This window comes from Falco punctatus (genome assembly GCF_963210335.1).
Source record: "Falco punctatus genome assembly, chromosome: 5".
In the NCBI taxonomy this organism is placed as follows: domain Eukaryota; kingdom Metazoa; phylum Chordata; class Aves; order Falconiformes; family Falconidae; genus Falco; species Falco punctatus.
In genome coordinates, this window is record NC_137584.1 from 11,045,298 (window position 1) to 11,058,251 (window position 12,954).

A 12,954-nucleotide genomic window follows, 5' to 3' on the forward strand; every position below is an offset into this window, starting at 1 on the left:
ACTTTCCTTCCCGCCTGTGATCACATTGTTGAGGTGCCACATTATCTAGGGAAGCAATGCCAGGGGACAACACACCTGAGGTCCTGTTTTAATGACAGCTAGTACCTCAGGTGTGGGAAGGAGGGGAAGAGAGAAAGGTCGGGCACTGTGTGACCAGCCCTGTCTCTAGGAGTCTTCCGTCCAAATCAGTGTTTCTCAGTGGTGAGCTGCTTTCTCAAGGCGGTTACAAAATTCAAGGAGGTAGGGAATTTGCACAGTATTTGGCAGCAGCAGTGCTAAGCAGCAGCTTATTTCTTCCAGAGGGGGTTAACATTCATAGATAGTACTTAGAACCAGGTCTCTGACTTACACATGCTGGGATGCTGCCAGCTCAGGGGTCAGATGAAGGCAAGTGAGCCAAAACATGTTTAGTCTTTAGAAAAAGCTTGAGAAACATTGATCTGGCTAAAATCAATACAGTCCATTTGTGCCTGCCAAAGGCTATGAAGCAAGTAAATTCATTGACTTTACTAGGTTTTCAGTTTTCCTGGCTGGCTGAACTTATGCTATATTTAAACCTTAGTTGCCAAGCATCCTTATGTTGTCTTAGAGAGGAAGTCAGCACAGACTGCTGGTGGCAGAAACTGGTATCTAAAGGCAAAGCTCGGGTACAGTGAAAGAGAGAGGGTTTGGTATGGAAGTTACTCTCAATTCTCAGTTGTTTGAAATATTTTCTCTTAAATACAGACCACCTCACAATACCATGGCAATTCATCATTTTTCCTTCCCTCTTTGTGATTTCCTCATTTATATGTTTGCATTTTTAAGCATGTTTTAAGGAATTGTTCCAGCATGGAAATGGTGTGGATGCCAATGATTGTTATGGTTGTTTATTTAATAACAGTAAAGTTATTAAAGGGCATTTCCATTAAGTGATCAATTTCCACAGGAGAAAGTCACAGCCAAAAGAAATGGAGCCAAGCAGACTGATAAATGAGTGTTTTAAAGCTTGTATACTACCTCAACCACCACAGCAAGCTGTAAAGGACCCAGTGGTTAGGAATAGCTTTCAGAAGGCAAGGCAGGAAGACCACCAATAAATAATAAATACAATTCACAGAAAAGAAAATGCAGCAGTGGGTGAAATACTAAAGGGCTTTCTGTCTGGGGGAAGAAATGTGATGTAAGAACCTGCCACAAAAGGTCAACAAAATTATATTCAGTCCAAGGAGTGTTTAGTCTTCAGTCTGCGCTTTGCATTGCTCTCCAATTTAAGATCCAGATATGGCCATTATCGCAGAGTAAAGCTGGCATTTTATTATTCACATGAAGGGCATTTTGTCTGTGGTGTAAATGCTGCTGCTACATCAGAAAAGAAAGTTTCAATTTTCACACATGTAGCACCTGCTACACTTGTTAATTTTAAGGTTCTGGTTTCATATGACACCTGAAAATCAGATTTGTATTAATAGCATTTTTCATAACATTCAATTCCCAGTATTTCAGATAATACTTGGAAACTGGAATTAGCAAGCGATGTGAGTTACTGTGCCTGAAATACATCTGATCCTCTCAACTAATTGTTATCACTTAAAAGCCTCTATTTTTCAATAGATTGTTGCTGAGATCTTACTGTTCTTATTGTAGCATAGACTCTTTAGCAGATGTTTTGAAGCAAACACATTATTAAGAGCTTTTTGCTGGATAGTCTCTCTAAATTCTGGCACTGAAGCAAATCTTCAGGTCAAAACATTAATTTAAATAATATTGCAAACATGAGCCCCAAGCTAGTGTGGCTTGATGCAGTGATGAACTACAGATGCCTTAAGCCCTCCTTTTCAGATCCTTGTTTCAAAGAGATTTAGTTCCTTAGTTAACTGTTGCTATACAGAAGGCAATATTCAGTGTGTGCCTGTGGTTGAAAAAATTGTTTTGCTTGAGATCTAAGAAACTAATTCACCTGAAGAAACAAGCCAGCCTTACGGTACCTGAAATCCAGGACACAGAAAGTAGCACAACTGAACCAGAACTTGCAGGCACAAGCCAGGCATTGACGCTTGTAGGGTCAGCAGGATTTCATGAGACAGACTCAAGAAATTCCAGACATGTCAGACAGAAGATCCTGTTATTTTCCTCAGTGGCAGCACAACAGAAAGAAACTTTTTCACCGTAGCAGGAGCCTAAAGAGTTGGAACCAGGCAACTGATTTAACCGTTAGCTAAAAATAGGTATTTAGTTGTATTCATAATTTTTAACATCTGTTTTAATTGACTTGATACTCTCATTTATTGAAGGTAGAAGAAGGGTAAGATGAAGAAAAAAGAAAACCTATGGTTCAGAAGTCTTAAAAGTTGAAATGTAACGCTCTTCATTATATTGGAATTTTCTCTGAATCTGAGGACAGTTATGTTTAGCGACTACAGTAAGATTCTCCATTCAGTAGGTCAGCTCAAGAAGGCAATCTAGACAACCAAGTCCAAAAGACAGTGCCTGAGCCCCAGAGGCATCCTGAAGATCTTCCTTAAGTTCTTCCACTGTCCTTGTCCAGTCAGTGTTTCAGTTGTGACATAATGAGCACTGCAGCCTCTGAACCTAATAAAGATCCATAACCATAACCATAACTGCATCAACTGCATAACCATAACTTCACTTTAAAGACTCTCTTCAAGGAGAGGAAATTCTTACATTTCCTCTGAGGGCTTTAAGTCAAGCCACAATTTCATGGTCACTTAAAGTCAGGATGTAACCCCACAGTGGAGTCCAAAGCTGTAGTCCTGTCTTTGTCACCTCCAGGCAAGAAAGTACTCACTTCCATGTGGTTGTCCTTTGAGCTGGCACAAGTGTTTGAACTTAACTGGGGAACTGATCTGAACTAAAAGGAATCTGGCAAAAAGTATAAAGGCTGGCTTTAACATAGCTAAGTTCCAGGCTCTCAGGCCAGAAAAGGAAAGAAGGCAGGTGTAGGAAACCAGTGGCTGTTCTAAAGTCACTGCGGCATCATGAATGCCTCCTAGTAGATCAAATACCACACAAATGTAGGGGTAATACTGCATATTTTAGAAAGGTTTGATTGAAACTTTTCTTCAAAGGTAGGAGACAGGTCCCCCTTCTCACCAGTAGCTGAGAGGACTCAAACCCACATCAACTCCAGCCAGGTTCACCAATGGCACTGACAGTTGAGGGGGAAGGAGGTGGCATTCTCATTCGCTCCTGTAAAGGCTGTGCTGTTCTGCATGGAGGGCTTCAGTATTCACTGAGCAGAAACGAGGGAGTGGTTGAGTGGTCAGGATATTGAACTAGGAGGAGGGAGCCCCCCTGGATTCTGGTCCCTGTTCTGAAGGCTGCCTTTGAGCCTGGCCTTTTGTGAAAAGACAGCTTGTAAGATGAAGTGTCTGTGTTCATCCGCCCCTCCATCTGTCCTTCATTGATGAATAACGTGGAACACATCAACCGATTTCAACCAAATCTGACAGAGTAAGAAGTTCTTCCAGTTTAATGAAAAGGGTGACAGAGAAGAGGAGCAAGACCTTAGCAGTGTCCCACTGTGTGAAAGAATGTAGCATGAGCTCACTTCATACAGCACCAAAGAATGAACACAAGAGAGTGATGTCAGGAAATGCCACAAGGACAAGCTTTGTTCAGACCTCAGATTTTACTAGGCACCAAAGAATCAAACTCTGATACACCAACCCACAGGAAAATATTAGGGCCTTTACTTTCAGGGCTTCTTGTGTATTCGACATTACTGGATTACGATGCAGAAACCAAGCCTTCCTCTGCCCAGGTGATCATCTAGAATGACGCATCCTCATGCTTTCTCTCTCTAACCTTTTCCTCTGTATTGATTTTTTTTTTTTAAATGAAATGGAACAGTTTCAGTAGCAAAATGCGCTCAACTCAGAGTAAAAATGATAGTTACAGTGCTTCATCGGGACCTGAGCTGGCTGAGAACCGGTCTTCGTATTTTTGGTAGGATTCAATGTCAGCTGGAGAGATGCCCTGTTCTGGCTGACTGTGTGGCCATATAAGCAGTTGTGGTAACTCAAACCCAGCAGTGGGAACATGAGGCTTAGGACAGCAGTAAGGTGGAGAGGGGGAAGAGCGGGTAAGATGCCAACCCATTCACGAGCAGCACACACGGACTGAGAAGGTGCACCCTCTGGTCCGGATGGTCTGTGTGCTTTTAAATCTAGTTCCTAGTAAGTTTTCCACTGTGTTCCCTATATTGGATCCCATCACCTGAATTACTGTTACATATGAGTATTGCTATTGTGCATTTGAGGAAGTGTGACTGAAAATGAGAGCACAGAACTTCAGCCCTAATGCCTGGGGGATTTCTCTCAGATTGGTAAACATGCTAAGTAAATAATAGAAGAAAACCAGAAGTTTTGATTTATTTTGCCTACATTTTTTTTCTTCTGTGACATACATTAGTGTGATTTTTTTTTAAAAAAAATAACACTTTGTGACTCTTCTGAATATGCTGATAGAGTATGCACGTTACCATATTCAAATCTCAAACCACTTACAGCACATACTAATTAGCATCATGTGAGTAATCTCTAAAGTCGAATTAATATGTTGATTCGTGCCAGCTGGATGCCAAGTCATATGTTACTGCCTGAAGTATGCTACACATGTTCTGAAGCGTGCTCAATATTTACATGAATATTCAGTAATTCTGATCAGATGTGGAAGAGCATGTCTTTAAAGAGAGTAAGCTACTGTCCTGCTGGCTTTCAGGTGCTTGGCATAAACCGCAACAATCTGGACAATTTTCAGACCAATTATGTGTTCCCATCACACATCAGTGGCTGGTTTCATTGAGTCGCTTTGAAACCTGTAGTTCGCTGGCAGGAGTTTCTGTGAGCTCATCTTTCAAACCATTTTCATGGTTTTCTCCCCTACGTCAGTGTGAGTTGTTCCCTTTGCCTTAATTTTGCCTGCGCTCTCAGGCAAAACTATAGGCAACATTTCTCATTATAGTTGTTAACTTCACTTTGCATCTTACTCCCTGCGCACTGTTCTTACTTGGCTTTTTGGAAGACACAGTCAGGGTTACGTACTCTCAGATGCAGATCTGTTAGCTCAGAGATGACGGGTATGAATCACTCAGGTATGAATAGTTCTTCACTTTAAAGACTCTTTTCAAGTTTTTAAAAATGGAAATACTGATGTATGGTTTTCTTCTGTTGCTTGGCTGTGTGTCGCCTGTGATACATAATTTTTTGTATTATCTGGTGTTATTTCTTTGTATATATTGTAAGAAGAAATTAAACTTCATATGTTAAAATGTCAGTTGATGTGCTTCATTACATGAACTAGTACTTTGCATAGGGCAGCTGTTAATGATGTGTTTCCTGGAGAAGCTGATTTACATCAGTGGGACTGAAAGCAGAATTAGCAGTTTTACTAGGCATTTCTTTTCCTGTCATTAAAATAAACTGTTTTAAGTGAATTCATAGCTCCTTGAAATATTCACATTTATAACCCTAGAAAAAATTATGTAAACATATCCTACAGATGTAATCATATTCCTACAGAGGGTGGTCCAACAGAACTCTGACAAAATCTGCCCTACTATAATTTTAGCTTAGCAACTGTTCAGACACCTCTTTTAGTAACTGGAGTGTATGTGTGTGTGTGTATTTTATATATATATATATATTTTTATACAAAAGTATTTCAAATACAAACAACCGATAGACAAACTAAGAGCGTACATATACGTGTGTAAGAAATGAACAAATGAATACTAGAAGTGGAAATTATTTGATTTTTTTTAATTATTTCTCCTATTCTTTTCTGCTATATTATATATAGCTATAATTGCTATAGTTGGTCTGTAGGAGGAAGACTGAATCAGAAACCTACTGTAGTTTTGCTCTTCAATCAGTGACTGAGCCTCTACAAGGAGTGTGATCTTTTTCTGCTATTTTTAGAATTTTGTATCTAAACTCCATATTAATATCTAATGCGCACAGTGAATATTAAGACAAAATTTTTCCTTATTGAGTTCGTGTGACTCCCATTGAAGTTAATGGGAGAGTTCACCTGAGGTTACAATGTGGTATTAAGTAAATGCAGCTTTTTACATCATATTCTGCAAAAACTTGGAAGTTAAAGAACAGCACTGACTGTAAGGTAAAATCGTACTGTAGTTTGTGGTTCTTTCACATGCATTGCTCAAATTCAGTAGAACTGGTGTACACATCTTGTTGCAAATCACTTGTTATTGATAAATTATATGGAAAAGAAATCCTTTCTGTTTGGGAAATTCTATTATTTCCTTTGTTTTAACATATTTTCTTGAATGTTGCCTTAGCCCTGCTTTTCTGATTCACCACATACGAAAAGCATCGCTGGAATCTGCCATCTAGTGGCATTTAAGTTCTGGCAGTATGGGTACATGGAAAACTTTTTGATTTTTTCTTTTTATAATGTAACTTAATCAAACATCTTGCAAATATTAGTTAGGAAGCAGGCAAAAGCAGAAGTCAATAAAAATGTGAAAGGGAACAATTATATCATTAGTGTAATTTCTTGGGTTGCATAAATTTTGAATAATTTTCAGACAAGAGGAAGAAATAATAAGAAAAATAATTTCAATTAAGAAAACTAGTATTTCTGAAAGTGTATTAATGTATGTTTCTAGTTAGCATCGGTACAGTTATATTATGTGAAGTGCAGAAAATACACCTTCTCAGAGAAAAATGTCATTGGTAGCTACATTCTTATATTTAAAGAGTTGCCTGTGAGAGCAGTGTATATAGATAGAACAGAAGACGACATCACTAGTATTTCAGCAGAGCCCAGAGATTAATCAGGATCAAGGATCTCATGCGTTACACACAGGGCAAAGTTAAACCCAGCCTTCCAAAGACAACACCAGCACTTCGTTTTGCATGCTGTGGCTGAAATTCATCCCCATTAAAGTCAGTAGCAAAACTCAAGCAGACTTGCTGAATAAAACTAGCATATGTTTCTAAGCCAGATTCAAATAAAACGTGAGAGAGAACTCCATACCTCTTCCTCATCCCCATTTCAGAATTGCCAGCAGATATATATGATGGATTTGCTCAGGCAGGATACAGCAGACCCAACTGCAGGTCTTCCACTATCTGATTTGGGTGTGGGACTGGAACCTTGGTGCCCCTGTGGTTTAATCCATTCCACTGTATTATTCTTTTTCCCTATAGTCGACTAAACGGTGGTCTTGACGAGGAAGTGGAAGCCAAGGGGCTCTTAGCCCTAGCCTGGTACTAATTTAGTTTCCCTTTGTAGCATTAGCCAGGACAGCTTTTATCAACCAGTGATGTAACAGTATGCCTGTGAGACATTTCTAGAAGAAAAATGCTTTGCACTGCCATTGTAATTGTTCTTCTTTAAAGTAACTTGTATTTGCAGTTTCATAAAACCAAATGTTTTGCTCTTTTCTTTTAGAGAGTGTCATCATTCACCAGTTACGCATGAACTCTAGATGAGTTTCCGCCCCCAGTGTATGTGCTCTGTGTGCACTACCCTTCTTGCCAGTTGGATGGATCACTGTAGAAGCTCTCTACCATCAACACCAGGGTCACTTGTGCTACTGATTATTCGTGGAAGTATTTATTGCTTCCGTTAGATTTTATATATTTTTTTCTTGGTAGAGCTTTAAGAATGAAGGGCCTTGCTGATACTTTGAGAAGCAGTCTTTCTGCCAGCTGAATTTCACTTTTATTTGCAAAGCCTAAGGCACGTGCTTGATTTTGTTTGATGTTTGCCATATAATTTATTTTTATAATACACTTTGTAAAGTTACTGTCCCAAAGTTGCAATTCCTGTTGTTCATGGCGCATTTATTTGTAGAATACACTGTCAAATCCACAATTTGATATTTTTGTAATAGAGAATATGTAAAGAAAGAAAAAATTCAGCAATGTTTGTGTTTAAATGGAAAAATATTCAGCACATTTTTTTTGCCACCATGAGATTCTGTGAGGCTAAATACTCTGAAGACTGCTGTATGGAATTTGTAGTATTGCAGAATATTTCTTGCACTGTGTGATGATTTGGCATAAAATTAAGTATTAAAGTCCAATGCCTTGAAATACAACCAGATTTACTCATTTTAAACAATGTAAGCCAGTTTTTAAAGCTGTGACTTTTTTTTTCTATATAATGTATGTTTTTACTTCTGCCTGTACCAAAAAAGTTGATTTTCATTACACTGTAACTAATAAATTTTCACACTATGCAAATGTAATCAAGAGTTTGAATTTTAATTTCTTAAGGTTGACAGTACTTATATATGTATTTGTTTATAGGGACAAAATGTATGGCTTTGGAAGGTCCTTTTTCTGACTGATATCTCACTGTGGTATCACAGTGAGTGATGTACACAGTAAAACTGATTCAGATGTTAAGACACAGAGGGGGATTTGTCACCAAGCCCTTAATGACTTAATGATTTCTAGCCTTGTGCTTTCACTGCATTGACAGAGATCTTTGACTGGTTCCATCAGAATATTCAGTCCTGGATGAGCAGGACTGCATAAATGAGATGCCGTGCACTCTGCTGTACACTGAAGGGCACATTTGACACTGGTGGCTGTAACTTTTCAAATAGCATCTAGACAGTTCTGCGACAGCTATACTCAAAATGTGATTTTTTTAATGAATTAATATATAAAGCTGTACACAACCCAGGCAGGGTCTTTTTTTTCTTAGCTGTTTCATAATGAATTATTTTTAATCAAAATCTTGGCACATATTTAAAATACTGCACATCTTTTAATTGCGGGAGCTGCTAGGAGATACTACTTTTTGGAAGGGAAAATGGTGTTGCTTGCAGGAGATACACTGCGACACATCAGAAAAAGTGCATTAACTCCGCGTCCCACTGAGATGACTAGGTTAGTTCACCTTTGAAGCTGTAATACCACAGTGCTGTGTAGTCAATTTGATCTTCATGGGAGACCTGGGAGTTGCTTTTCCTTCTAGATACGAGTTCTGCAGCAAATGCTGACATTGTAGAGAAGCAGGATCTTCTGGGACCTGTATAAACTTTCTTGGAGTTCATCTGCATTGTCAAGAGTTTGCTAATACGGCTATGCTGAGTAATCAAAATAAACGCTGCTTCTCCTTGGAAAAGAGTTGTTTTGTTGGTATAGCTTATGCTTCAGCTGGTGCGCCAAGTTTTTAAGGAGTAGGGATTTTTTTTCTTATGGCAATGTATACCAATAACATAGCTGTGTCTGTAGCTCCTATTTTAGATTTGAGAAGAATTCCAGTTTTCAGAGAATAATACAGCTGAGGTGAATAAAGTTTAGTACGTGCCACATCTTAGTTTACTGCACAGCTGAATGAATATTGTAATGACCCAGATCTTCTGTTTTCTAAGCATTATTAAGGAATCAAAACCTATCCATGTTAAGAACTACATTGAGCTCATCTGGAATGAGGTTGCTGGCTATTTGAAAGTGACAGTGACATGCCTGAAATAAACTTCAGCTTTTAAATAAGAGTGAGACACAAGTAAAATCTTATTTTGAAATTGAGTCTAGATTTAGGTCTCAATCAAAGTAGAAAATATTTTTCCTTGTCTAGATTTTAATATAAAGCTGATTCAGTGTGAGTTGTCACCTTTTGGTTTATGATTCCGAAAGAAATATATAAACATTTACCATTTTGCAAATACATTGTTTTTAAGCTTTATAAAATAAAGGTTTGTTTAAAGCATAAACACAGTCATGGTGTATTTGAAATAATTTAGATTTTAAAATATTTTCAATGAACTGCAGCACTTCAGAGTAGGAGACTGGTAACACTGGTCATAAAAGGTCCGTGGTGATATACTTATTTTATCACCGATAATGGTTTATGCAGGTAGAACAATAAATTCTGATCAGACATCTGGCAAGCAGCTGAAGTATTTCATAGAAATGCCTGGAGGTTATAACTCATGTGTGCAAAGGATGCTTTGACAGGTGTATTTCATCTTCAATGGATTTATGTTCCTTGTCAAATTTTTTACATTATCTGGTTTGGATATGAATCTAAAACAAGTAAAGAAAGTGCATTAGTCACCTAACTGGCCTACATTTGAGGGACGCTCAGGAAGAAATCTATTAGTATAGGCTAAAGCTGTGATTAATTTCTACAAGTATTGTAATTTTAAAGGAAGTAATCAGGAAGTACTTTCAGACTAAGAAAATGTAAAGGCTACCTTGGGCTATAGATACCAGTAGATTTTAAGCAATTGAAAACCAGCGAAAGATCTACTTTTCTCCTAAAAATCTCTTGCTGTCTAAAGAGGATTAAAAGACCTGTGTTAGTATAATTACAAAATTATGATAAATAATTACAATAAAGTGTTTCAATATATTTAAAAAATCTCAAATGCTTTGGTTTCTAGAGAAAAACTCTACAGCCAGTGAGTTTTCCTTTTGCCTTCTTGAGAAACGTAATTGGACCAAAGATGAGACAAAACTGCCAGTTTTGTAGAACCATCTCTACTGTAAAAAACAAGGTATAAAATTGTGGTTACTGCCCTGACTGTTCCACCTCCTACTGTGAATCGCAGGGTTTTATCTCTTTTCCTGAACAGCAACACTGTAGCTGAAAACTTTGCATTTAATGCTTTAAGTTACCTAGCTTTGCTGCCTGGAATAATCTATTTGGCATTCAATGCATTTTATTTCCTTGCCTGTTCTACATATTAGGGGGTTTAACTGCATAAGGTTTTATGTCTTCAGATTTTATTTTTTAAAGTATCAATTATTTACATCTTTCCTAGAAATAAGCGGACAATGTGATAGGGTGAGTGCCAGACCATTTTGAGGGCTTAATGGAATATAAATAAAAAGTAAATGCCAATTGGTGGTCTTCAGATTAACTATACATTCATTTTTGTACAATATTAAGGCTTATTTTATACCCCCAAAATTAGACCTCAGTTTTCAAATTAAAATGTTGTAATTTTAGTGTTTATTCATAGGTAGTCTGATACATATTTGCTTCTTCCTTGCCTTAAAAATGTAACACACCAAGGCCTTGACTATGCAATATGTTTGCGCAGCACTCGTTGCTAGGTGAATGAAGTTTGCCATTACACATATTAAAAAAGAAACATCATAAATGTATGTTTTGATAAGTATTTTTTTCCTCTGTACCCATTTGTCTTATAACTGCCCACAATGTGAAGTACGCAACATTGCACAGCACCTCACTGTAAAATTTGATGAATGTGAAATTTGTTGGTTGCACTTGTCAGGATATTAAAGTTTGCCGTAGCATAAAACTGGGAAGTGATACTCCATCACCCAGCCCACAGCCCCACACTGCTACTGTGGCCATTCCCCAAGAGCTGACAGAGCCCATGCCCCGTTTAACCACTGCAGAACAGATTCCCACACAAATTTAATAATCCCTTTCTTGCCAGTCCTCTCAGACCTGGCAGCATCAGGTTTGCAACTTCCCGATACTGCCCCTTGGTTATCCTGCTGCCAGGGAAATTTCTTGCCACCTCAGCCCATTGACCTGTCTTGTTCTCTTGGGATCCCAGGTTGCACCTCACTGGATTTTCTACAGGGCTGTGGGAGTAGAAGTTATTATGACTGAAGATGGTAATTGAAAACAAAAGATAATAAAGAAAAGGGTGATAATAGGGACAAATGGCTTAACCAGGGGGAACGACAGCAAAAGGTGGGGCCCACAAGATAGCGGAAAGGATACATCAGAAATGAGGTATAGCTTTAGCACAGGTGTCACAAGGTACGATTCATCTTTGAACACTCTATAAGCATTTAGGCACCAAATCCATTCTTAAATTTTAGATGCTGAAGCGTCCAGATTTCCTATGGCGTCTCTGAAAGGTCTGTCGAGTCCCCGCAAAGAGCAGAATTTGCACAAGTCATTTGCTCCCCCCAGTGGCTTTTGTTGATGCTTTCACTTCTTCAGAGAACTGAAAGGCACCTATTTTAGAGAAACTGTACCACAGGCAAGCTAAAAAGCCTTAGATTGAATTACACCTTATAAACTTTTTAATTAAATAGTTTTATTTTTTCCTAAAATCAAATAAATACATAGACACTTGGTGAAAGTGTTTGGCTACACTTTACATAGCAAGTCCTCACAAAACAGTTTTTAACGCAAATGCGCCGGTAAAACGAGAAACACAGTCTTCCAATGTTACGCCGGCTTGAGCAATGCCTGATAAAGCAGGTATTCTGGGATACAAATACATGCTCCCACACTGCCTTCCAGTGAATTCAGTGAATTGAAGCCAGAGTAGTTCGTACGGGAAACAAAGTTAACTCTGACAGCACCATCCATACCGGCACTCCTTGCACCCCTCTTCACTCCCACCCCTCCAGACAACAGGGCAGGAACGTAGCGCAGAACCCCCCAGAAGTGATGGCCAGCATGAACGGCGTCATTCCCATAAGCTCTTACAGCTTTGCCGAGACTCCCTTTATGACAGCACCTGTACGGCGGCGCTGTTGCTTCCCCTATCTATGAGGGCAGGCGGCTTCGGTTCGTTTCTCCATCCCTGACCCAGCAGACACTGCCGTTTTCAAGCCGCCCCCCGGCGCAGCGGCCAGCCGCGGGGTGGCAGCGCTCCCGCCCAGGCACGGAGCGCAGGTGACAAGGCCGCAGCACCGGGGCTCTTCTGCTGAGGCGGCCGCCACCCGCTCCGGTCCCGGGGCACACGGAGGCCGCAAGGCCGCGGCGGGGACCCCTCCGTGACCACACAGGGCCGCACCGCCCCCTCGGAGGGCCGCGGGGACGCCAGGCCCCGGCAGCCGCACCGGGCCCTGCGCCGCCGGAAGAGGCGGAGGCGGCTGCGGAGAGGCGCGGCGGGCCTAGGCCCCCTCAGCGGCACCGCCTCCTGCTCGTGCACCCTCTGGCCCCGCCCCCGCCCGGGCCCGCGGAGGCAGGCGAGGCGCGCATGCGCGGGGGGCCCTGCCCAGCGCCCGCCGCCCCCAGCTCTGC

General features: G+C 40.1%; 1 protein-coding gene across 5 annotated transcripts in view; it reads left to right on the forward strand.

The window, feature by feature from the left end:
- FILIP1 (filamin A interacting protein 1) overlaps positions 1–12,926 on the forward strand; it is a 125,531-nt gene extending 112,605 nt beyond the window's left edge. For all 5 annotated transcript variants that reach the window (XM_080388105.1, XM_080388104.1, XM_080388107.1 and 2 more), the window contains one exon: positions 7,423–12,926. Coding sequence is in view for 1 of the 5 variants with exons in the window: in XM_080388107.1 (XP_080244233.1) it covers positions 7,423–7,463 (41 nt within the window). In the remaining 4 variants the exon portion in view is untranslated. The remainder of the gene's footprint in view (positions 1–7,422) is intronic.
- The last annotated feature ends 28 nt before the right edge of the window (positions 12,927–12,954 follow it).